The sequence below is a fragment of the Phyllopteryx taeniolatus genome, chromosome 13 (genome assembly GCF_024500385.1).
Source record: "Phyllopteryx taeniolatus isolate TA_2022b chromosome 13, UOR_Ptae_1.2, whole genome shotgun sequence".
Taxonomy (NCBI): domain Eukaryota; kingdom Metazoa; phylum Chordata; class Actinopteri; order Syngnathiformes; family Syngnathidae; genus Phyllopteryx; species Phyllopteryx taeniolatus.
The window spans coordinates 22,722,001-22,748,948 of NC_084514.1; the positions used below are offsets into that span (position 1 = coordinate 22,722,001).

At 45.4% G+C, this 26,948-nt stretch overlaps 1 protein-coding gene across 6 annotated transcripts in view; it reads left to right on the forward strand.

Annotated features, from left to right (window-relative positions):
- apoba (apolipoprotein Ba) overlaps window positions 1-26,948 on the forward strand; it is a 70,837-nt gene that overhangs the window by 11,562 nt on the left and 32,327 nt on the right. For all 6 annotated transcript variants that reach the window (XR_009791355.1, XM_061794152.1, XM_061794155.1 and 3 more), the window contains exons 4-18: window positions 139-284; window positions 483-630; window positions 728-880; window positions 2,611-2,735; window positions 2,811-2,887; window positions 3,020-3,476; window positions 4,748-4,892; window positions 4,990-5,136; window positions 5,299-5,510; window positions 19,146-19,353; window positions 19,438-19,608; window positions 19,709-19,909; window positions 21,864-22,031; window positions 23,752-23,957; window positions 24,091-24,273. Coding sequence is in view for 5 of the 6 variants with exons in the window: in XM_061794152.1 (XP_061650136.1) it covers window positions 139-284; window positions 483-630; window positions 728-880; window positions 2,611-2,735; window positions 2,811-2,887; window positions 3,020-3,476; window positions 4,748-4,892; window positions 4,990-5,136; window positions 5,299-5,510; window positions 19,146-19,353; window positions 19,438-19,608; window positions 19,709-19,909; window positions 21,864-22,031; window positions 23,752-23,957; window positions 24,091-24,273 (2,747 nt within the window). In the remaining variant the exon portion in view is untranslated. The remainder of the gene's footprint in view (window positions 1-138; window positions 285-482; window positions 631-727; window positions 881-2,610; window positions 2,736-2,810; window positions 2,888-3,019; window positions 3,477-4,747; window positions 4,893-4,989; window positions 5,137-5,298; window positions 5,511-19,145; window positions 19,354-19,437; window positions 19,609-19,708; window positions 19,910-21,863; window positions 22,032-23,751; window positions 23,958-24,090; window positions 24,274-26,948) is intronic.

The following is a 26,948-nucleotide window of genomic DNA, read 5'->3' on the forward strand; positions in this document are numbered from 1 at the left end:
GCTTGGTCTGGTTCCTCATCTAGGATCTATTTTCCCTAGTTAACACTACCAGGGGCAAAAGGTCCCTGACAACTTAGTCCAGCATGGTAAATTGAGGGCTCAGGGTGGAGTGACTCATTCTCTGCTCTGTATATTTAGGTAGAGATTGAAGTCCCTCAGACTTGTGGATTCATCATGCGCACTATGGAATGCACTCTCAGTGAGGTGGTGGCCATGGATCATCAGGGTCAGCCAGTGTACAAACAGTCAAATGGCTCATGGGCCTTCCAGGCTGCCATGGCAAGGTGAGTAAAAAGGATGTTCCATTTGATGAGCTGCACAAGTTTTCAATAACAATTTTTCCTCCAAGCTGAGAATAACTTGGATACCGATACATTCCCTTCGTAAAAGGGGTCGAGGAAATGTCAGTCGTTTAATAGTCTAAATAACCTGACAAAATATGCCACAATATACATTATATGGTCCGACTGTTGCCACACCAGAAACCCTCTCAAGTTCTCAGTGCAGCAGACCACCAGTGTTCAGCTGTATCCAGAGTCAACTGAGCCTGTAAACATCCTCAATGTAAAGAGAGGAATCATCTCTGCTCTAATAGTTCCAGCCATGGATGAAGAGGAGGCCAGCCTCCTGGTTCGTATGCTGTCACGAAATGTCCCATGCATTTAATGCAAAAAAAAAAAAAAAAAAAGGTTATCCAAAGGTTATCTCTTTATCTTTCTTCTTTCAGAGCACATTGCATGGCCAGTGTTTAACTGAAATCTTGGTCAACAAAAAGAAGGATATTGCAGTAGATGTGACCCTATCAAGAGATCTGTCACAGTGCGACCAGTTCTACAGCCGGAAACTAGCAAACAGCCCTCTTGCGTTGGTGCAAAACCTGGTGAGACATCAATAGCTGTCCATTAAAACTATACCTATATCACTGTATGATTAGTAATTAGTACACAAGACCACCCTCAACCCACTGCCTCCCCAAAAGAAAGAAACAAACAAAAAATACAAACCTTTATATTATTCAAAATGTAGCCCTCTGCAATTTGAGCAAATGCCAGTATCCGTATCAAAACCTTTTCTTTAATATGCTGGAGGTCATGATCAAGATGTACAATGTATGACATGGGCATGTGTGCAGTACACCGGACTACAGGAATAGTTGGATTTCACTTTTAATAGCAACTGTGACAAGTCCAGCAACAAACAAGTGAGTAGCAAACCAGTTAACTTCAAGGTCCAGATAAAGAGCAGTTAATGTTGAAGCCTTTATAAACAATCTTTAACGATTGGGAAGATGTTTGTGATCTGGCCGTGTAATTCTCTGCAATCCACATACAGTAAAGCAGGCCAGGGAAATTCACACTTCGTTGTCGTTTTAGCAAATCACCAAACAGCCAAGGGGACAGGCTCGTGGTCGGGGGCAGAAGATTGAAAGGATTCCTCGGAGAACGACTAGGCAGACAGGGTCGGCAATGGAGTCTTGCATGTGCGCGTAGCGAACAATCTGGCAATGAGTCAGTGATAAGGAAAGCCCTATACTGTATACTGTCGCTAGGCGTGGCTGACTGGGTAAGTGGAAAAACACTGGGAGAGGACACCAGTGATTAATGGCACAGAACTGTGACAATGAGACTGTAATTGAGATATAAACAAGGTTGAAGATTATCCATCCATCATCCATCCATCCTCTGAAGAAGAAGAATCACCTTTATTGTCATGAACATACATGAATGCACACAAAATGTGTTTATTGCATTTTACCCATCGCAGTGAACACACACATAGTGGAACACACGCATAGTGGAACACACTGGAGCAGGGGGCAGCTGAAGTGCCCAGAGAGCAATTCGGGGTATCAGTGTCTTGCTCAAGGACAGCACCGCTGTAAGTCCTGGGGATGTTGGCAGATGGGCTAGTTGGGGTCTTGAACATGGGTCCCCCACAGTAGCAGGCGATGATCTTAACCATTGGGTCACGGCTGCCTGTTTAACCGCTTATTTTCACTAGGGTCGTGGGCATGCTGGCCCCCTAGCTCAGCTGACGGCGAGAGGTGGGGTACACCCTGAACTGTTCGCCAGCCAATCACTTATAAAGGGCACATACTGTATATTCATACCTACGGACAATTTAGTGTCTTCAATTAACCTATCGTGCATGTTTTAGAATGTGGCAAGAAACCAGAGTAACCAGAGAAAACCCATGCAGGCATTTGGAGAATATGCAAATGCCACAGAGGAAGGCTGGATTTGAACCTGAGACCTTAGAACTATGAGGCGGATATGGTGACCGTGCCACGCGCTAGCCGTGGATTAGCATTTAAATATTTTTTCTCAATTAGTTTTTTTTCTTTACATGCTTTGACAACATTTTTAAAAAGTATATGAAACGATACATTTTTCCAGTTTTTAGTATGCAATGACAAAATTGTCCAAGTTTTCAACCCAGTTGAAATATTACAATTCTCCAAGTTATTAATATCTAGTGACTTTCATTTACATTAATTTTCTCCTCAGAGCCACACAGGTACATTGCTGTAAAGTTGTAGGTCTGAAAAGTTAGCACATGGCTTTAATAATCAACAATTTTAAAAATGCATTTGTGAATTGTGATTTCCAGCACAGACCCTTGACCAAGCTGATTACAAGCAAGCAAGAGTGCAACTACCATTTTGATAACAAAGGCAAGCACATCATAACTGCCATGTGCAAAGAAAAACACATCTACCTCCCCTTCTCCAATAGGTAAGCCATCCTTTGAATATATGGTGTTTTACTTTACTTTTGTATATTTTGTTTACACATTAATTTGTCTTCCAGGGACGATGGAATATTGTCCGTGGTAACTCAGGAGCTCCGCTTTCAAAGTTGCAAAAGGATGAACAAAAGAGTATTTGGTAAATTTCAATGTCAAGTACCTTCTTACTCTGAGCCTCATCATCATGACTTTGATTATGTATATTATTATTATTTTATTTTAAAGGAAAATGTAAAAATTGTAAAATAATATTAAACTTCTGTTGGTGCAGATGTTGACCCCAGCCACAAAAAGCCACTTTACTTCGAAGAGCCAGAAGACAAATCCCCATTCCAGACAAAGGATGCTGCTCTCAGCACCCTGAGTGATCTCCAGTCTTTGACAGGATCTGACCATGGTCAAAAGAGGACTAGCCTATTCCATAAACTGGTGTCTACCCTACGTAACCTGAGGAATGAGACTCTGAGCCAGACAGTCTCTGAGATGTTGCGTTTATCAACATGGTTTACCTGGCAGGCCTTGCTTCAGTGTGGAACCCCAGAGTGCACCAGCGCTATCCTTCAGGCCATCAGAACGCTTGATGGCTTGGCACTCGAGGTTGACGCCCTGGTCTATGTACTGAGTCTCCAAGCAAACCCTGATGCGGCACGAGTCGGAGATATGCTCAGTATGACTCAATATAAACAGAGCAAAATCATCATGTATGCTCTTGGCAACACAGTAAAGAAGTAAGAACAACAATCATCCATCCATCCATTCATCCATCCATCCATCCATCCATCCATGATCTTCCGCTTATCAGGTATCGGGTCGCGGGGGCAGCAGTTTAAGCAGGGAAGGCCAAACTTCCTTCTCCCCAGCCACTTCATCCAACTCTTCCGGGTAAATCCTGAGGCGTTCCCAGGATAACTGGGAGAAATAGTCTCTCCAGTGTGTCCTACGTCATCCCTGGGGACTCCACCTGGTGGGATGTACCCTGCACATTCTTCCCGATCACGTCCTTCCAGGTCTCACTGTCATTGCCCGCATGAGCACTGAAGTCCCCCAGCAGAACGTCTCCAGCGGGGATAAAAAAAAAGGTGGGTACTCTGAACTGCTGTTTGGTGCAGAGGCACAAACAACAGTCAGAAGCTGTCCCCTCACCCGAAGGTGGAGGGAGGCTACCCTCTTGTCCACTGGGGTGAACCCAATTTACAGGCACAGAGCCAGGGGGCAATAGGCATGCCCACACCTGCTCGGTGCCTATCACCGTGGGCAACATAAGAGTGGAAGAAAGTCCAACCCCATTAAGAGGACTGGTACCAGAGCACAAGCTATGTGTGGAGTTGAGCCCAACTTCATCTCGTCAGAACTTCTCAACCTCGCACACAAGCTCAGGCTCCTTCCCCGCCAGAGAGGTGACATTCCACATCCCTAGAGCCAGCTTCTGTTGCCGGGTATTGGACCGTCAAGGTCCCCCACCTTCAGCTGCGACTCAGCTCATTTTTCACCTGGCCCCCTTGGCCCCTCCCACAGGTGGTGACTCCATGGGAAGGGGGGCGCATGTTGGCTTTTTTGGGCAGTGCCCGGCCGGGCCTCGTGGATAGGCCTGGCCACCAGGTGCTAGTCATCGAGCCCCACCTCCTGACCTGGCTCCAGAGGCGGGCCCCAGTGAGTGGGAAACTTAGGTCTATGTATATTCATCACCATAAGGGGTCATTTGAGCCATGTTTTGTCCATTTTGTATTCCCTGTTCAGAGTAATGTCAATGGGTGGGGCCTATCCCAGGGCAAATGGTAGATTACACCGTGTACTGGCCACCTGTAAACTGCAATATGATTGTGAACGGGACATAAATTGGGAATTGATCCTACGTCAACTGTATAAAAGTAAACAATAGTACATGAGTCAAAACAATACCAATAATCTTACTACTGCCTTGCTGATTGTACTACCACAAAGTGATGGTTTTAATGACAGATGATTTATATCTCAAAGAACATATCTATATTGGCTACAGGTTCCATCAAGGGAAGAAAACCCCTGAGGTCACGGCTGTCTCAGAGTTCATGCGGACACTATTAAATGACTGCTCAGGAGAAATGAATGATGATTTCAACAACCTTCCTCCTGACCCTGAGGCGATGTCCTTCCTTGTATTGAGGGTATGGATGGTCAAGCCCTGTCCTATGCAGCTTATGGGTTTAGATTCTGTATGGATAAACAAGCATTTGTTGATGTTTGATACATTTTGATCACCAGGTTGTTGGCGTCATGGGTCAAGCTATGCAGACTGTCAGTCCTGACCTAATTTCTTCCATTATGAAGTGTGTCAAAAGAAGTGACATTTCATTATCCAACAAAAAAGCAGCTATTCAGGCTTTTAGGCAAATGGACATTAATGATGAGGTATAGTGATTTCATGTGGTATAAGAAGGCAGTCATGCAAAATATTTCCCTGACTTTATGTAGGTTACATATAACCGATTGAAAAGTTCATAAATACTTGTTTGTTTCTATTCACTGACATAATAATAGAAAATTATTCATTTATCATTTGTTTACGGACAGATAAAACACTTCCTCAAGGAGGTATATCAGGATCCTCTGGGTGATGTTGAGATACGTATTGCAGCCTACCTGATCCTGATGAAGAACCCAGACCAAGCTATTGTGACAGACATAGTGAACAATATAGAGGCCATGAAGGATGATCAACTCAAGAACTTTGTGTTTTCCCACCTAAAAAATATCCAAAAGTCTAATGAGCCACAAATGCATTGGTGAGTATTTACAAGAAATCCATTCGTCTAATTTCACAGACCGGAGTTTGGTTCGCATTTCTAAGTCAGATTTGTTTCTAATGAGTGTTGGACCCTGCCAAGGCTGGCCTTTGTCACTGATTCTGTTCATAACCTTTACGGACAGAATTTTTAGATTCAGCTGGGGCGTTGGATTGTGGTGGGGTTGGGGGAGGGGGTTGATCCTGTTGTGTGACCTCAGTATGGCATCTCTGCTATTTCTAGATGATGTGGTTTTGTTTGATTCATCAAACCACAATCTTAAGGCCTCTTTATATACCTGTGCTCGCGCAGCCGACAGCCGTGTGGGGCGCTGGGTGGGTTCGGGATGTTGGCTGGGGGGGTGGCATGTGGTCCCTGCGGCCACCATCAGGTGGCCAGTTGTCGGGGTGCACCGCCCTGGTTTCCTCGGTGTGGGACGTATCCCGTCCACCGGGCTGCTCTCGGGTGGAACCCTGGGCCCTATCCCGCCCCTTGATTGATTGGGTGGGGTCCTCAGGCTGCGCGGTGCGGGCACAGCAATTACAGGACTCTTCTGTCAGTCTTTGTGCATGTAAAATGGTGTCAATTCACTTGCATGTGTCCGCAGGCACACACCCCTGGGACTCTTTCACTGGGTGTGGGGCCACTCACTTAATGCGACAAATAACTCATGAATATGCGAATTGCTTGTGTATCCCCTCACCTATACTCTCGTCCTGTAGACTTTTATATCCTGTTCTATCTTGTCCTGTCCTTCCCTCACACGGTGTCGCACTACAGCCCCATGCAACACTCATATTTAATGTTTTATTGTTGTAGATAATGTAATGATTTACCTCTCTTATCCTGTTTACAATTAGTGCTTTGTCTTTTTTCTTTGTTTCGCTCTCCCCTCTAGAAACTTTGTTCTGTTCGACTGATCAACTCTGATTCTCAACTTCAATTATAATAGTAAGAAACCACAGCGGAAGCTTAAAAACTCCACTGTGACACAGTAAAACTGTTCCGGCATAAAAGGGATACATATATTCCATTCTGCTTAACCTAACAGTCGAACAGGACCAAAAAAAAAAAGATTTTGCAATATAATTAAACGTATCATATGGTCATCTAGGTCCACTTGTTCTAGCAGACACTGTTCCACGGTCGCCATTGTTGTTGCTTTGTTCCTTGTTCCGGAAAGGAAAGGAAAAATGGCTACTGGAAATGGCCATAAAATGCAGAGGAAACTCCACCCTGTGCTGTCCTAGCCAATACCAGCTGTAGCGACATCCCCGAGAAGAAGAGAACTGCAGCAGATTTTCAAAACAGCATGCATAGGTTGCGCTCGAGTATGAAGGCAAACTGGGTGCGGGATAGCTGCAGTGACGTCACCGCGCTCGCCGAGTATAAAGAAGCCTTTAAACTGTCGCTGGGGCGGAATGCAGCTGAGTGTGAAGTGGCTAGCATGAGTTTCACCATTTCCAAGTGTGAGTTCCTGGTCCTCAGTCAGAAAAGGGGAGAGTGCCCTCTCTGGATCATGAGTGATGTCCTGCCCCAGGAGGAGGAGTTTGGGTACCTTGGGTCTTGTTCACAAGTGAGGGAAGAATGGCGCGGGAGATTGACAGGAGGATCGGTGCAGCGTCTGCAGTGATGTGGACTGTGCATCGGTCTGTCATGATTGGAGGAGTTGAGCCAAAAGGCAAAGTTCTCGACCTATGCTCCCACCCTCATATATAGCCTTAAGCTGTGGGTAGTGACCGAAAGAATAAGGTCATGAATATAAGCGGTCGAAGTGAGTCCTCTGCAGGATGTCCATGCCCTCCCGCCGTGTGAGAATCCAGGACACGCTGGAAGGACTATGTTTCCCAGCTGTCCTTAGAATGCCTCAAGGAAATCTGGGCTTCTATGCTTAGGCTACTATCCCTGCAACCCAACCTCACACACAGTAGATCATCCATTTTTGTATACTCCTTGTCCTCATTAGGGTTGCAGATTAGCCTGGGCCTGTCCAAGCCATTCACAACCATTCACACTTCACACCTAAGTGCAATTTAGGGTCATCATATAACCCACAAACATGTCTTGGGGTTTTGGGTGGAAGCCCGAGTACTCAGAGAAGCCCAAAGCAAGCACAGAATGAACATGGAAATCCACACAGGAATGTCTGAGCTGATATTTGGACTCAGAATCTCTTTCCAGTCAGTGCCAACCACTCCTTACATTGTACTGCTTTATGATTATAGTATAATTAATATACAAACCCCAATTCCAATGAAGTTGGGATTTTGGGTAAAACAAATACAAACAGAATACAATAATTTGCAAATCCTTTTCAACCTATATTCAATTGAATACACTACAAAGACAACATATTTAATGTTCAAACATAAACTTTTTTTTTGGGCAAATATTCACTCATTTTAAATTTGACCCTGTAACATCTCAAAAAAGATGGGACAGAGCCATTTTTACTACTGTGCTAAATCACCTTTCCTTTTTTCAACACCCAATAAGCGTTTGGGAATTGAGGACACTACGTGTTAAAGCCTCTTAGGTGGAATTCTTTCCCATTCTTACTTGATGTACACTTCAGTTGCTCAACAGCACAGGGTGTCGGTTGTCGTATTTTGGGCTTCATAATGCGCCACAGGTTTCAATGGGAGACAGGTCCAGATGCTGGACTCACACTCTTTTACTACAAAGCCACACTGTGGTAACACGTGCAGAATCTGGCTTGGCATTGTCTTGCTGAAATAAGCAAGGACCTTCCTCAACTCAACTCAACTTTATTTATAGAGCACTTTAAAACAACCATAGGTGCACACAAAGTGCTATACATTATATAAACATAGAAAAACTGTACAAAAGTCACTGATGGTGTAGTGGTACACTCGCCTGACTTTGGTGCAGGCAGCGTGGGTTCAGTTCCCACTCAGTGACGGTGTGAATGTGAGTGCGAATGGTTGTCCGTGTCTATATGTGCCCTGCGACTGACTGGCGACCAGTTCAGGGTGTAGTCCGCCTTTCGCCCGAAGTCAACTGGGATAGGCTCCAGCGTCCCGCGACCCTAACCATTATAAGCAGTGTGGATGGATGAAAACTGTAAAAACATTAAAAAATATGGCAGATTAAAACAATAGATTGATAGCAATGTTAAAACCTATAAAAACAATAAAACACTAAAACAGTGGTGTCGCTCTCAACTCTTTCTGAGTTGAAAACCAAAGAATAAAAATGGATTTTTAGGCACGTTTTAAAAATGGACAGTGAGGGGACTTGCCTAATGTTTAGGGTGAGGTTATTACAAAGACACGAACTGGCAAGAGAAAAAGTTCCTCTGAGCCTCCGTTTAGTCCTCAGTACCTCCATGAGTGTCTGGTCAGCTGACCTGAAGCGGCGGGCAGGTGTTCATGGTGGAGCAGCTCAGAGAGGTAAGGTGGGATGAGACCATTTAAAGATTTAAAAACAACTAAAATAATCTTAAATTGGACCCTAAAATGTACAGGAAGCCAGTAAAGGGAGGCCAGAATTGGAGTTATGTGCTCCCCTCTATAGTATGTGATCCAGTAAATCCCTGAAAAAGTTTGTTGCTCCAAATCCTGGATGTACAATTCAGTGTTAATGGTGCCTTCACAGATGTACAAGTTAGTCATGCCAAGGCCATTAAAAAATCTATTTGACCGGCGGAGATGTCTCCAACACTGCCAAGACTTATCAGTCGTGGCGACTCCAGGACACGATGTCCATGATTTCCAAAAACAATTAGAAATGTGGACTTGTCAAATCAGAGGACACTTTTCCACTTTGTTTCAGTCCATCTCAGATAAGCTTGGGCCCAGAGAAGCCGGCGACGTTTCTGGGTGTTGCTGATATATTGTTTTCACTTTGCATGGTAGTTTTAACTTACATTTGTGGATGTAGCGACAAAGGTTTTCTTAAGAGTTCCTGAGCCCTCATGGCTTTTTAATGCAGTGACGCATCAGTAATCTAAGGTCAAGGGCATTCAATGTTGTTTTTCGTCCTTGTCACTTATCACTTATGTAAGACTTATGTGAGACTTTTGATGCTTGTGAACAATGGATCCTTTCGGGGATGCTCCTTTAAGACCAAATCATGACACTCACTTTCAAATTAACCTGTTCACCTATGGAATGTTCCAAACAGGTGTTTTTTTTTTTTTTTTTAAGCATTCCTCAACTTTCCCAGTCTTTTGTTGCCACTGTCCCAGCTTTTTGGGAACATGCTGCAGGCATCAAATTCAAAATGAGAAAATATTTGAAAAAACACCAGTTGTAAAATGCTGAAAGGTACATACAGGTTTTGGAGAAACATATGCTGCCATCCAGGCAATATCTTTTTCACGGATGCCCCTGTGTATTTCAGCAAGACAATGCCAAACCACATTCTGCACGTGTTACAACAGCGTGGCTTCATACTAAAAGAGTGCTAGTACGAGACTGGCCTGCCTGCAGTCCAGACCTGCCTCCCATGGAAAATGTGTGGGGCATTATGAAGCGTAAAATACGACAACGGAGACCCCGGACTGTTGAACAGTTGAAGCTGTACATCAAGCAAGAATGGGAAAGAATTCCACCTACAAAGCTTCAAAAATTAGTGTCCTCAGTTCCCAAATGTTTATTGAATGTTGTTAAAAGAAAAGGTGATGTAACACAGTGGTAAACATGACCCTGTTCCAGCTTTTTTGAAATGTGTTGCAGCCATAAAATTCTTAGTTAATGATTATTTGCTAAAAACAATAAAGTTCATGGCGGCACGGTGGACAACTGGCTAGAGCGTCTGCCTCACAGTTCTGAGGTCCGGGGTTCAATCCCCGGCCCCGCCTTTGTGGAGTTTGCATGTTCTCCCCGTGCCTGCGTGGGTTTTCTCCGGGCACTCCGGTTTCCTCCCACATCCCAAACACATGCGTGGTAGGTTAATTGACAACTCTAAATTGCCCGTAGGTGTGCCTCCTGCCCGATGATAGCTGGGACAGGCTCCAGCACGCCCGCGACCCTAGTGAGGAGAAGCAGCTCAGAAAATGGATGGATGGATCAATAAAGTTGATGAGTATTAACATTAAATATCTTGTTTTTGTAGTGTATTCAATTGACGACAGGTTGAAAAGAATTTGCAAATCATTGTATTCTGGTTTTACGTTTTACACATCGTCTCAACTGCACTGGAATTAGGGTTTGTATTATATCATGACAGCACATTGATTGAGTGGTAAGCATGTCTGCCTCACAAATGAGAAGTCCCATGTTAAAATGTTGACTCAGGCCACATTGTTTGGAGTTGCCACACTGTGCTTTCCTGTTTTTTTGTTTTTTTTTGTGGGTATTTTATTTTTTTTAATTGTATACAAGTGTGAAAGGGAGTGTGAACGGTTGTTTATTTACAGTATGTGCCCTGTGATTGCCTGGCGACCAGTCCAGGGTGTACCCCGCCTCCTTTCCAAAGTCAGCTGGTATATGCCACCAGTTAGCTTTATTAGGACAAATATCATTGGAATTGGATTGATGTTTATTATAGTTATTATAATAAAAAAATCCATCTATCCATTTTCTGTACCACTTATCCTCACTAGGGTCGTGCTGGAGCCTCATCCATCCATCCATCCATTTTCTACCGCTTATCCAAGGTCGGGTCGCGGGGGCACTAGCTTTAGCAGGGACGCCCAGACTTCCCTTTCCCCAGCCACTTCATCCAGCTCTTTCAAGGGGATCCCGAGGCGTTCCCAGGCAGGCCAGCCGAAAGACGTAGTCTCTCCAGCGTGTCCTGGGTCGTCCCCGGGGTCTCCTGGGACGTGCCTGGAACACATCACCAGGGAGGCGTGCAACCGAATCAGATGCCCCAGCCACCTCATCTGGCTCCTCTCGATGTGGAAGAGTAGCGGGTCTACTTTGAGATCCTCCCGGATGACTGAGCTTCTCACCTTGTCTCTAAGGCAGAGCCCGGACACCCTGCGGAGGAAACTCATTTCGGCTGCTTGTATCTGGGATCTTGTTCTTTCGGTCGCGACCCACAGCTCGTGACCATCGGTGAGGGTAGGAACATAGATCGACCAGTAAATTGAGAGCGTCGCCTTTCGACTTAGCTCCTTCTGTACCACAACGGACCGATACAAAGTCTGCATCACTGCAGACGCTGCACCGATCCGCCTGTCGGTCTCCCGTTCCATTCTTCCCTCACTCGTGAACAAGACCCCAAGATACTTGAATTCATCCACTTGGGGCAGGATCTTATCCACGATCTGAAGAGGACACGGCACCCTTTTCCGACTTGATGAAGCCAACAGGACTACATCATCTGCAAAAAGTAGAGATGCAATTCTGAGGCCACCAAACCGGACCACTTCTTTGCCTTGGCTGGACCTAGAAATTCTGTCCATAAAAGCCTTGCCCGCCGAGGTGGTGATCAGTTGACAGCTCAACCCACATTTTCTCGGCGCCTCTCACCGTGGGCAACTCCAGAGTGGAAGAGAGTCCAACCCCTCTCAAGCGGACTGGTACCAGAGCCCAAGCCCTGTGTGGAGGCTATATTTAGTCAGAACGTCTTGACCTCACACACCAGCTCCGGTTCCTTCCCTGTCACCAATCCGCCTGTCGAGCTGCCGTTCCATTCTTCCCTCACTCGTGAACAAGACCCCAAGATTCTTGAACTCCTCCACTTGGGGCAGGATCTCATCCCCGACCTGGAGAGGGCACGTCACCCTTTTCCCACTGAGGACCATGGTTTCAGATTTGGAGGTGCTGATTCTCATCCCAGATGCTTCTCACTCGGCTGCGAACTGCTCCAGTGAGAGTTGGCGATCACGGCCTGATGAAGCCAACAGAACCATATCATCTGCAAAAAGCAGAGATTCAATACTGAGGCCACCAAACCGGACCCCCTCTACGCCTCCAGGACTCCCCGAGGGACACGGTCGAATGTCTTCTCCAAGTCCACAAAACACATGTAGACTGGTTGGGCGAACTCCCATGCACCCTCAAGGACCCTGCCGAGGATGTAGAGCTGGTTCACTGTTCCACGGCCAGGACGAAAACCACACTGCTCCTCCTGAATGTGAGATTCGACTTCCCAACGGACCCTCCACTCCAGCACCCCTGAATATACCTTACCAGGACGAGTGTGATCCCCTTGTAGTTGGAACACACCCCCGGTCATCCTTCTTAAAAAGGGGGACCACCACCCCAGTCTGCCAATCCAGAGGCACTGTCCCCGATGTCCACACGATGTTGCAGAGGCATGTCAACTAGGACAGTCCCACAACATCCAGAGCCTTTAGGAACTCCGGGGGAATCTCATCCACCCCCAGGGCCTTACCACCGAGGAGCTTTTTAACCACCTCAGTGGCCTCAACCCCAGAGATAGGAGAGCCCGCCTCAGAGAACCCAGACTCTGCTTCCGCATGGGAAGACGTGGCGGTGGAATTGAGGAGGTCTTCGAAGTATTCTCCCCACCGACTCACAACATCCATGGATGGATATTTACAAATAAGAGAAAATATTTTATTGTGAATAAGTCTAAGTAGTAAGAGCGAAACATCCATCCATCCGTTTTCTGAGCCGCTTATCCTCACAAGGGTTGCGGGAGTGCTGGAGCCTATCCCAGCTATCATCGGGAAGGAGGCGGAGTACACCCTGAACTGGTTGCAACCAATCAAAGGGCACATATAAACAAACAACCATTCACACCTACGGGCAATTTAGAGTTGTCAGTCAACCTACCATGCATGTTTTTGGGATGTGGGAGGAAACCGGAGTGCCCGGAGAAAACCGACGCAGGCACGGGGAGAACTAAGAGAGAAACATAATACACAAATTGGTAATTTCTGTAACTTCAAGCTCCAGTCTTAGATTTATTCATTTTTCAATTTTCTCCACAACAAATGAGGCTGTCACTGTTATTTTATCCATCCATCCATCCATTTTCTGAGCCGCTTCTCCTCACTAGGGTCGCGGGCATGCTGGAGCCTATCCCAGCTATCATCGGGCAGGAGGCGGGGTACACCCTGAACTGGTTGCCAGCCAATCGCAGGGCACATACAAACAAACACCATTCGCACTCACATTCACACCTACGGGCAATTTAGAGTCCCCAATTAATCCATGTTTTTGGGATGTGGGAGGAAACCGGAGTGCCCGGAGAAAACCCACGCAGGCACGGGGAGAACATGCAAACTCCACACAGGCGGGACCGGGGATTGAACCCCGCTCCCGGCTGACGCTCTAAACAGTCGGCCACCATGCCGCACTGTTATTTTAGCTTATAATAATACTAATGAATGTATTTACATGTTCGTATTGATCTTTAATATTAAAATTAACTGTTATGTGTAGAATGCGGCATAGTGGACGACTGGTTAGAGCGTCTGCCTCACAGTTCTGAGGACTGGGGTTCAATCCCCGGCCCCGCCTGTGTGGAGTTTGCATGTTCTCCCCGTGCCTGCGTGGGTTTTCTCCGGGCATTTAGAGTCTTCAATTAACCTACCATGCATGTTTTTGGGATGTCGGAGGAAACCGGTGTACCTGGAGAAAACCCACACGGGCAAGGGGAGAACATGCCAACTCCACACAGGCAAGGCTGGATTTGAACCCGGGTCCTCAGAACTGTGAGGCGAAAGTGCTAACCAGTCGTTCACCGTGCCGCCCGTCAGCAACAAATTGAAGATAATTTTTGTACCAGTGAATTTATTTCAAGATATTGAATTATGAACAACGAACTGAACTAGTTAATTTTTGAAACGGTGAACTGAATTTTGAACTAGTTTGTGTCGAAAATGAACTGGACGTCGGTGCAAATTTTGTGCAATGACGTGTCCGTCGCAGTGAAACGGCTGTTCTGGTATAAGAAAAAAAGTTCCACATGATTGCAAGTGATGTTAAACCCCTGAGATAAAGAATGGGTTGTCACCTAAATTATTATGCAAGTCTTGGCAGGTGAGTGAATAGTTTTGGCAGTATAGTGTATGTTGCAGGTGGTTATTATGGATGAATCTGACGCATCAAGCCAATTTTTGTGGGCGGAACATGTCAATATATTGTGTCCTAATAGAACACAGTGAGATTACTGATATTTTAACTGTAATCACGAATGATTGCAGTCTACTGAGGGCCTTTGTTATTTCTTGTATACTTTACTGTCGAATACCAAACAGGCAAGTGCATGGAACATGGCAGAGCCATAGGAGGCCTGACTGCACATTACAAACTGGTGGCCGAATTGTAACAGCTTCTAGTTGTATGTTTATGCCCCAACAAGATATGATCACTTTAGTTGATAAAGGAGCAAAGAAGAAAGCAAAAAAAGTTGCAAAATATTAGTGGTGGAAATGTGTCATTTGAATCAGATTGCTCTGAGTAACACCCTTCTTTACAGAGACATGTATTTCTAGCGGCGGCACGGTGGGCGGCTGGTTAGAGCGTCAGCCTCACAGTTCTGAGGAGCGGGGTTCAAATGTGTGGAGTTTGCATGTTCTCCCCGTGCCTGCGTGGGTTTTCTCCGGGCACTCCGGTTTCCTCCCACATCCCAAAAACATGCACGTTAATTGACCACTCTAAATTACCCGTAGGTGTGAATGTGAGTGCGAATGGTTGTTTGTATGTATGTGCCCTGCGATTGTGCCCGCCTCCTGCCCGATGATAGCTGGGATAGGCTTCAGCACGCCTACGACCCTAGTGAGGAGAAGTGGCTTGGAAAATGGATGGATGGATTTATTTCTAGCATAAACAATCGATGACTGCTGGGATCATAGATATAAAGACACCAGCGTGGTATAGTAGCCTTACTAACCGACGTGGCCATGTTGGGGAGGTCAACGGGCCCATCAAAGGGTATGCATGGACATGGAACCTAATTCCTAACTTGCTCATTTCTCAACCGATTTTCATGAGGTTTACTTTTTTTGTGTGCTAACAATACATAGTATCTGAAAAAAGCAACAACAAAAAATACCTGTGAAAGGTTACTCTTAGTTCCCTTGTTGTAATTGTATGGCATTGTACAACAAAATGTACCAGCATTCTTGGTCTTTTGGTTTTCTTCCTGTCCACAGATGGAATGCACTGATAACTGTAACCTTAATTTAGAGTCGCCGTCGGCAAGCAGCGTGTTCATATCTATGGGTGGGATACTGTAATCCAGGGGTGTCAAAGTCATTTTTGTCACGGACCACATCGCAGTTATGGCTTCCCTCGGAGGGCCGTTATGACTGTGAACCCATATACCTGAAAATTAATTATTGCCTCGTATATACAGTACTCAACAAACTGATGGATAACTAGTTCTGAAATCATCCATCCATCCATCCATCCATTTTCTACCGCTTATCCGGGTCGGGTCGCAGGGGCAGTAGCTTTAACAGGGACGCCCAGACTTCCCTCTCCACAGCCACTTCATCCAGCTCTTCCGGGGGGATCCCGAGGCGTTCCTAGGCCAGCCGAAGGACGTAGTCTCTCCAGCGTGTCCTGGGTCGTCCCCGGGGTCTCCTCCCAGTGTGACGTGCCCGGGACACCTCACCAGGGAGGCGTCCGGGAGGCATCCGAATCAGATGCCACAGCCACCTCATCTGGTTCCTCTCGATGTGGAGGAGCAGCGACTCTACTCTGAGATCCTCCCGGATGACCGAGCTTTTCACCCTATCTCTTAGGGAGAGCCCGGACACCCTGCGGAGGAAACTCATTTCGGCCGCTTGTATCCGGGATCTTGTTCTTTCGGTCATGACCCACAGCTCATGACCATAGGTGAGGGTAGGAACGTAGATCGGCTGGTAAATTGAGAGCTTCGCCTTTCAGCTTAGCTCCCTCTTTACCACAACGGACCGATACAAAGTCCGCATCACTGCAGACGCTGCACCGATCCGCCTGTCGATCTCCCGTTCCATTCTTCCCTCATTCGTGAACAAGACCGCAAGATACTTGAACTCCTCCCCTTTGGGAAGGATCTCATCCCCGACCTGGAGAGGGCACAGCACCCTTTTCCGACTGAGGAAAAGGAGCAGTTCACACTTGGCTGCGAACTGCTCCAGTGAGAGTTGGAGGTCACGGCTTGATGAAGCCAACAGAACCACATCATCTGCAAAAAGCAGAGATGCAATACTGAGGCAACCAGTGACAGGGAAGGAACCGGAGCTGGTGTGTGAGGTCAAGAATTTCGGACCTACGCCTCGGCTGCGCATAGAAATTCATAAAAGTTATGAACAGAATCGGTGACAAAGGGCAGCCTTGGCGGAGTCCAACCCTCACCGGGAACGAGTCCGACTTACTGCCGGATATGCAGACCAAACTCTTACTCTTACTCGTACAGGGACCGAAGAGCCCGTATCAGGGAGTTCGGTACCCCATAATCCCGAAGCACCCTCCACAGGACTCCCCGAGGTACACGGTCGAACGCCTTCTCCAAGTCCACAAGACACATGTAGACTGGTTGGGCGAACTCCCATGCACCCTCGAGGACCCTGCCGAGGGTGTAGAGCTGGTCCACTGTTCCACAGGCAGGACAAAAACCACACTGATCCACCTGAATCTGAGATTCGACTTCCCGACGAACCCTTCTCTCCAGCACCCCTGAATAGACCTTACCAGGGAGGCTGAGGAGTGTGATCCCCCTGTAGTTGGAACACACCCTCTGGTCCCCCTTCTTAAAAAGGGGTACCACCCCCCCAGTCTGCCAATCCAGAGGCACTGTCCCCAATGTCCACGTGATGTTGCAGAGGTGTGTCAACCAGGACAGCCCCACAACATCCAGAGCCTTTAGGAACTCCGGGCGAATCTCATCCACCCCCGGGGCCCTGCCACCAAGGAGCTTTTTAACTACCTCGGTGACCTCAAACCCAGAGGTAACACCGCCTCAGAGAACCCACACTCTGCTTCCTCATGGGAAGGCGTATCGGTGGAATTGAGGAGGTCTTCAAAGTATTCTCCCCACCGACTCACAACCTCCCGAGTCGAGATCAGCAGCGCCCCATCTCCACTATACACAGTGTTGGTGGTGCACTGCTTTCCTCTCCTGAGACGCCGGATGGTGGACCACCTTACGGCCACAGCTCCGGTCGGCCGCCTCAGCAATGGAGGCGCGGAACATGGTCCCCTGCCTCTCCCGGAACATGAACAAAGTTCTGTCGGAGGTGGGAGTTGAAACTCCTTCTGACAGGGGATTCTGCCAGACGTTCCCAGCAGACCCTCACAATACGTTTGGGCCTGTCACGTCGGACCGGCATCTTCCCCCACCATCGGAGCCAACTCACCACCAGGTGGTGATCAGTTGACAGCTCCGCCCCTCTCTTCACCCGAGTGTCCAAGACATGCGGCCACAAGTCTGATGACACGACCACAAAGTCGATCATCGAACTGCGACCTAGGGTGTCCTGGTGCCAAGTGCACGTGTGGACACCCTTATACTTGAACATGGTGTTCGTTATGGACAATCCGTGACGAGCACAGAAGTCCAATAACAGAACACCGCTCGGGTTCTGATCGGGGGGGGCGTTCCTCCCAATCACGCCCTTCCAGGTCTCACTGTCATTGCCCATGTGAGCATTGAATTCCCCCAGCAGAACGATGGAGTCCCCAGCGGGAGCGCTCTTCAGCACCCCCTCCAAGAACCCAATGTACAGGCGTCAGCAATAAGTATACCCACACCTGCTCGGCGCCTCTCACCATGGGCAACTCCAGAGTGGAAGAGAGTCCAACCCCTCTCGAGAGGACTGGTACCTGAGCCCAAGCTGTGTGTGGAGGCGAGTCCGACTATATCTAGTCGAAATTTCTCGACTTCACACACCAGCTCGGGCTCCTTCTCTGCCAGAGAGGTGACATTCCACGTCCCTCTCGGATCGCCAAGGTCTCCGCCTTCGGCCACCGCCCAGCTCACACTGCACCCGACCCCTATGGCCCCTCCCACAGGTGGTGAGCCCATGGGAAGGTTCTGAAATCAGAAGCCCATAAAAAATGCTTGACAGTTACAGTATTATTTCATTTATTTTAAAAGGGGGATTGGCAACAAAACATGCTTGCAATATTTCAAAATTATTAAGTGAAGATAATTTGCAATTTTGTTAATTTAGCAGGAAACATGAAGTCGACACACATGATTTGCTTTGACGGGCTACATAAAATGATGTGAAGGGACGGATCTGGCCCCCGGGCCACAAGTTTGACACCATGTTGTAATGGTTCGTCTGAATAAATGTTTGATTTGCATTTGGTTTAATTTGACCCAAAGTGTGTCTGTTGAAGTCTTGGCCCACATAAAGCCATAAGTCGCTAGTAAAGTCTTGTAAGATACAAAATGCAGCTCCATCCATGAATTACTCACAAAGAGATTAAATAGATGGGCACTAAAGGCTATGGACACATCTTGTCTATTAACTGTCAGTCTAGCTGGATAGAGCAGCCACATGTCTGCTGAGGACAGAACAGATACATTGTACTTATTGAAAATGTATCTGTAATTAATGCCCAACATGAGATAAAATGAAACTTTCAGTGTTACATTTTAGAACTGTACACGTTTATCTTCTTCTGCCCTGAAATGGACAAAAAAGCAGTTGTGGCTCTAAAGAAAATAAAGTAAAGCAAAGAGAGGAGCCTTTACAATATTTAAAAATGCATGGAATGTAATTTCTTGATATTTTCTTCATTTACTTTGCTAAAGGTACAGGGAATATATTGAACTCGCCTTGCAAGATCGACTGTTAACCACTAATGAGGTAATTGATGGCAAATCACGCAACTACAAGATTGAATCTCCTGTGGGTGCAGTATGGGGAAACATCATCTTTGATGCCACAGATACTTTACCCAAGGAAGTTATGTTGGAGACCACTCTAAAAGTTTTTAACTACAACTATGACATCTTTGAGGTATTCTTTCAAGAGTGTTTTTATGATGTGGTGAAATCTATATACTGTATTAAAACGCTCCTTAAAAAAATTCCCTATTTCAAGTTTTCTGTTGAGGGAAGAGGATTAGAACCAACAGTTGAGGCTCTTTTTGGAGAGAACGGCTTCTTCCCGGACTCCATTTCCAGAGTCATGTATTGGGCAGGTGATCAAGCCCAGATGATCAAAGAGGTTTTGCACAGAATGGCACCAAAGACAGACAGAATTAAGAAACAGGTGACTTCTTTCTCATGCATTATTTGTATGCAATTTCATCAATATGACATTTTACATGAAGGTCTAAGAACGAATATGTACACTGGGACTATCTCTCGAGGCTTCACAGGCACTTCTGAATGACATTGCAAAGACCATACGGAAGCTCATGAAGGATGTACGTTCTTCACCGACCCCTGAAGCCACTGTCTATCTTAAGCTTTTGGGAAATGAGATGTATGTGAAGACCAGCGAAATAAGAAAGATGGCAGAAAATCTGTTCATGTACTTCAGTGTGTTCTTCCAAGTTCTACCCCCTCAGGTCAGATCATTACAAGGAGATGGTTGGAGGAAGAAATGAAATAAAACAACACAAAAACATCTTGCCTTTCCAAGTAACATTTCATTTGCACATTAGATAACTGCAATTTAAAAATGCATGTTAGATTGATATTAGTGACATGGTTTCATGTACAGTAAATTATGCTTCCTTGAGTCAGTTATACACATTTCTCCCATGTGTTGGTGTCATATATGCATCATATATATCTTCTTAAATCATGTAATAATGTGGTCACTCCTCCTTATGTCTTCATATTGTAGGAACGATTACGGCAAATATTACAAAATACATTGCAAACGTACAAGTCTATAGTAACTTCTAGTCAATATCAAGTGTAAGAAGCTATTAGACTCGCAGAATTGTACGCTATAATACAACCCCAATTCCAATGAAGTTGGGAGGTTGTGTTAAACATAAATAAAAACAGAATACAATGATTTGCAAATCATGTTCGACCTATATTTAACTGAATACACTACAAAGACAAGATATTTAATGTTCAAACTGATAAACTTTATTGTTTTTAGCAAATAATTAGAATTTTATGGCTGCAACACGTTCATGTTTACCACTGTGTTACATCACCTTTTCTTTTAACAACATTCAATAAACGTTTGGGAACTGAGGACACTAATTGTTGAAGCTTTGTAGGTGGAATTATTTCCCATTGTTGCTTGATGTACAGCTTCAGCTGTTAAACAGTCCGGGGTCTCCGTTGTCGTATTTTACGCTTCATAATGCGCCACACATTTTCAATGGGAGACAGGTCTGCCCTAATACCATCACTCTTTTACTACGAAGCCACGCTGTTGTAATGCGTGCAGAATGTGGTTTGGCATTGTCTTGCTGAAATAAGCAGGGGCGTCCATGAAAAAGATATTGCCTGGATGGCAGCATATGTTTTCCCAAAACCTGTATGTACCGTTCAGCATTAATGGTGCCATAACAATCCGCATGGTTACTTTCCTCTTTGGGCCGGAGGACACGACGCCCACAATTTCCAAAAACAATTTGAAATGTGGACTCGTCAGACCACAGAACACTTTTCCACTTTGCATAAATCCATCTTAGGTGAACTCGGGTCCAGAGAAGCCGGCAGTGTTTCTGGGTGTTGCTGATAAATGGTTTTTGCTTTGCATAGTAGAGTTTTAAGTTGCAGTTATGGATGTAGCGCCGAATTGCATTTACTGACATTGGTTTTCTGAAGTGTTCCTCAGCCCATGTGGTGATATCCTTTACACATTGATGTCGGTTTTTGATGCAGTGCCGCCTGAGGGATCGAAGGTCACTGGCATTCAATATTGGTTTTTGGCTTTGCGCTGACATGCAGTGATTTCTCTAGATTCTCTGAACCTTTTGATATTATGGACCGTAGATGATGAAATCCTTAAATTCCTTGCAATTGTACATTGAGGAACATTGTCCTTAAACTATTCGACTATTTTCTCACACAGTTGTTCACAAAGAGGTGAACCTCACCCCATCTTTGCTTGTGAATGACTGAGCAATTCAGGGAAGCTCTTTTTATACCTAATCATGGCAAACACCTGTTCCCAATTAGCCTGTTCACCTGTGGGATGTTCCAAACAGGTGTTTGATGAGCTTTCCTCAAATTTGTCATTCTTTTTTGCCACCTGTCCCAGCTAAAAAATAAAAATTCTAATGATTATTTTCTAAAAACAATAAAGTTGATCAATTTGAACATTAAATATCTTGTCTTTGTAGTGTATTCAATTAAATATAGGTTGAACATGATTTGCAAATCATTGTATTTTATTTTGATTTATGTTTAACACAACGCCCCAACTTCATTGGAATTGGGGTTGTAATAACATGCCCATATTTCCCATATCTGAAACCGCCCCTGAATTTCCTTTATTTCATTAATTTTACCATCAGTTCTATTGGTATAACATGTTCTTTTTTCCAACAGATATTTTTTGAATTCACCTCAAGGACTGATAATGAATTCTTCATTCATTACATCTTCATGGAGAATTCCTTCTCATTATCCACTGCCCTTGGCTTCCCTCTAAAGTTTTCACTGGCTGGAGTGTTTGCCCCTGGTGCCAAAGGAGGCATGACCGTCTACTCAAACACAGTAATTCTGATTATCCTAGTCCGCCTATAGAAAAGGCTTATGCTATCAATCTATGTGTTTGAGCCCATGTTTCAGTGTCGAGGGCAATATTCTCCCATTTGCGCATAAGTCATTTTTAAACTGCCTGGACTTACGCACTTTTCATTTACATATATTCTCCCATCCAGACTTGCGAATGTGTTTTAAATCAGTGAAATAGATAAAGAATACATTTGAAATTGCCTTATGCTGGCAGGCCACTAGCATGTTTGAAGCATAGTCGCTCCTCACAGTTGTAGGTAAGCAATGTAAAAAAACAGTGAAAAAAAGTTTGCCAGTGCTGAAACAATTCACCAATCAGTATCACATCGAAAAAATATTAATCGTGGGCATACATTACCTCTTTGAGAAAAATAAGTAAAATATATTTTGTTTAGTCTCTCTGCGCGGCCACGGTTATTCGGGACCCCTGCTCTAGATTATTAAAATTAATTGCAGTAGCTTGTTACCTTAATAAGCATCGGTTACGAATGGGGGTGATAGGTCTGGCTGAGTTGTCATGTAAGTGTATGCTCATGTTGGTGTACTGTTTGAGACAAAAAAGAAAAAAAGAAAAGAAAAACTTGTGACAGTGTCAAGTCGCGTTTATTTGTACAGCCCTTAATAACAAAAGAGTCTCAAAGGGCTTCACAGACCAATAGGCTTCAATGGATGGTGAGTGGCAAAATTTATCACATAGTATGGTTCTGTACAATTTTAGTTCAAACAGCATACGAGTCCATTTAATGAAATGAAGCGTCGCAGGAAGAAACCTTTGGCAAAATGGTTCTTCCTCCATAACAACACCTCCGGGGAAATGGTCCACCTCAGATCTTGACCCGGTCATTCAGTGCAGAAATCACACAGCAACCGCCACCTAGCTACCTCTCCAAGCACGAGAGGAGGGAGGAGGAGAGAGGAGAAGCAGTAGTAAGTCAGGCCAAATTCCAGATAAGGGAGAGCAAGAGTCAATACTTGCATACTACGTGTGATTTAAATACAGTAAATGCAAGAGTGTAAAATAAGTCTTAAGTCAAGAATTAAACATTTCCACTGAGAAAGCCGCTTTCATTTTTGCGGATAAGGCATTCGAGAGTACTGGAACCCGAATAGAGAATGCTCTGGACCCTGCAGACTTCTTTTTAGCTGTCTGAGCCACCAAAAGAGAAAAGTAGGTTTGGGGACAGAACATACGGTACCACTAAGTCAGCAAGATAAGAAGTTGCTAAGACATGTAATGTTTTATCAGTAACAAAACCATACAATCACATCTCAAATTAGATAAGCGAGTGCAAGTTTAAGTACATTTTATAGCTCTCTTTTACAATAGTATTAGTACGTGTGGTATATATTGTAACAGCCAAAACTTCAAGTGCAGTATGTTTCACCTTGCTGGGGTGCTCGACTTACTACAGCCTCTGAGGCGCGTAACGGGGAGAAGTGTTCAAGTCGAATACAGCAGAATACGTGAAAGGCCAAATTTGACAGGCAACACCCCCATTTTAGAGTTTCTCCACCCAGAGCGCGATGCTGGCATGAAGGTGCATAAATGACAGACTTACTGTAGGTCAATGGGAGAATTTGCGGAGCAAGAAAAGCACCCAACTGTGCACCTTTTCCATTTTATGCACATTGGAGAATACGGCCCAAAATAAATCATTGTTGAGTGCACTTGTTTTGCTTTACTTTTCTCTACCTGCAGGGTCACCTGGCATTTATGCCTTCTATTGGGTTAGAGTTCATCACCCAAATGGGTGTTCATGCTCCTGATTATGTGGAGGCTGGGATTGAGATGCACACAAACATGTACCACGAGCACTCCCTCAATACAAAAGTTACCATCAACAAAAGACAAATTAGACTGTCCATCCCTGCACCAAAATCAAATACACAGCTGTTTACTTTTAGGTTTGTGAAATTTACTATTATATTATTTTTATGATATCACATGAATTTGAAAATATAACACGATTGCATGAGTGTTGCCCTCTCTGATTATTTCAACCCCCCCCCCCCCCCCCCCCTTATCTTTTCAATATAGCAACAAGTTGGTGTCAGTCTCCTCTGGTCAAGCAATGACAATACCATTCCTTGTGGTGGACCGGACTAACTCGACCGACTGCCACCCCCTATTCAGTGGTCTCAAAATCTGCACTTTAGTTCATTACTCAAATGCATCCTCCAGAGACCAGGCCCCATATTTTCCTCTGACTAGTGAAACAATGTAAGTTATATAGCTTGAAGTCAGCTTGACCATTGCTCTATGGCACTATGGCATGGCCATTTGTATCAAAAGGTCTGCTGAAAAAAATAAAAAAATGGACCCTATGCATACAACACTTCAAGGTTTGAAGTAATTTGTGGCAGGTAAATGCATAGTGACAACAATGACAGCGTCAAACTCATCTAAGTTCACTCGCTGTCTGCTGGAGTTACCGTGAATGACGTATTAGCTTTAGAACTGCCACAGTTATCCAACTAATGGCAAATCGCTCAAAGGATCTGTATCAGATTTAATGAACTATTCGCAGTTTCATCGCATGGGTCCGTGTACTTAGACTTGCATGATTTAATGTTTGAGACACTCAACTCTCAACTCTCTGTATTTATAGAGCACTTTAAAAAACAACTGCAGCCACAGCAATGCACAGTACATAAAGTTAGAACATACATAGAATAGAGTAGAATGCCTTTATTGTCAATTTGTCTTGCAGATACAACGGAATTGGGCTTATGAAAACATAAAACACAACCAGTTATAAATAATAAAAATGACAAGCATACACCACTGGCAGAATCAATGTTATCACAGCTCATAGTTTGAGAGTTTCTCGATCGTTGTGTAAAAAGATTTGTGACAAGAATGAGCCCTGAGCGGCTGCCCTATGACCCAGATCAGAAACCGCCGGTGCTTCGATTGGTTGTGATGGTGAAATTGTCTCACCGAATATTAACTTTCCATCTTAGTTGTTGTTCTGGGCTACTGGGAAATGTGATAAAAGTCAGAGTTGAATCGCTGAACATAGCAGGAGGCACACTGCATTGTTTGCTCAAGGAGCTACTGGTACTGTACATCTCAATAAATTAGAATAGTATCACATTATTATTCAAATTATCAAATTATTTAGGTCATTCAATTCAGAAAGTGAAACTCTTAGAGATACACTGCACATAAAGTTAAATATGTATTTTTTTTAATATAATGTGGTTAATTTCGATTTAAGCTTACAGCAAACATCCATCCATCCATCCATTTTCTGTACCGCTTCTCCTCACTAGGGTCGCGGGCGTGCTGGAGCCTATCCCAGCTATCATCGGGTAGGAGGCGGGGTACACCGTGAACTGGTTGCCAGCCAATCGCAGGCCACATACAAACAAACAACCATTCGCACTCACATTCACACCTCCAGGCAATTTTGAGTCTCCAATTCATGCATGTTTTTGGGATGTGGGTGTAAACCGGAGTGCCCGCAGAAAACCCACGCAGGCACGGGGAGAACATGCAAACTCCACACAGGCGGGGCCGGGGATGGAACCCGGGTCCTCAGAACTGTGAGGCTGACGCTCAAACCACCGTGCCGCCCTTACAGCAAACAAAAACCCCAAATTCACCAACTCCAGAAACCAGAATATTACATAACAAATAATCAAGAAACAATTGGAATAATTTTTAAGATGGAAATTAGGCAGGAATTTGCCCTCTGAAAAGTATTTTCCCATTTGTTTATTGAATATAATAAATGCACGAGTACTTAAATACATCCTCTCCTTGAGCCATCACCTTATCATGTGGTGGAGGGATTTATGTGTCCCAATGATCCTGGGAGCTATGTTGTCAGGGGCTTTATGCCCCTGCTCAGGTCAGCCAGGGCAAAAAGGTCCGAGGTGAGGGACCAGACAAAGCACAGTTCAAAGATCCCCTATGATGAGTACAAACAAGTTTTTTCCCTTGCCCAGATGCGGGTCACCATGGACCCCTCTGGAGCCAAGGCTGGAGGTGGGGCTCGATGGCGACCGCCGGTGTCCAAGCCTGCACTCATGGGGCTGGCCGGACACAGCCCAAAGTGGCAACGTGGGTACCCCCTCCCATGGGCTCGCCACCTGTAGGAGGGGCCAAGGGGCTTGGGTGCATAGAGAGCTTGGCGGCGATTCGATCCCCGGGTACAGAAGCTGGCTCGAAGGACGTAGAATGTCCTCTCTGGCAAGGAAAGAGCCTGAACTGGTGTGCGAGGTTGAAAAATTCTGGCGAGACATAGTCGGGCTCGCTTTGACACATGCCTTGGGCTCTACTACCAGTCCTCTTAAAAGCGGTTGGACTCTCTTCTACTCTGGAGTTGCCCATAGTGAGAGGCACTGAGCAGGTGTGGGCATAGTGATTGAACCCCGGTTCGGTGCCTGTCCATTGGGGTCCACCCTGGTAGACGAGAGGGTACCCCCCTCTCCACCTTCCTGCGTGGGGATGGGTCCTGGCTGTTGTTTGTGCCTATGTACCAAACATCAGTTCAGAGTACCCAACCTTCTTGGAGTCCTTGAAGGGGGTGCTGAAGTTGGCCTCTACTGGGGACTCCCTCGTTCTTCTGGGGGACTTCAAAACTCACGTGGCCAGTGCCAGTGACACCTGGAAGAGGGTGATTGAGAAGAACAACCCACCTGATCAGAACCAGAGTGGTGTTTTGTTATTGGACTATTTTTTTTGTCACGGACTGTCCGTATCAAACACCGTGTTCATACATAAGGGTGTACATACATGCACTTGGCACCAGGACACCCTAGGCCGCAGTTCGATCATCGACTTTGTGATCATTTAATCGGACTTGCAGCTAGCTGCATGTCTTGGACACTCGGGTGAAGAGTGGGGCGCAGCTGCCAACTGATCACCACCTGGTGATGTGTTGGCTC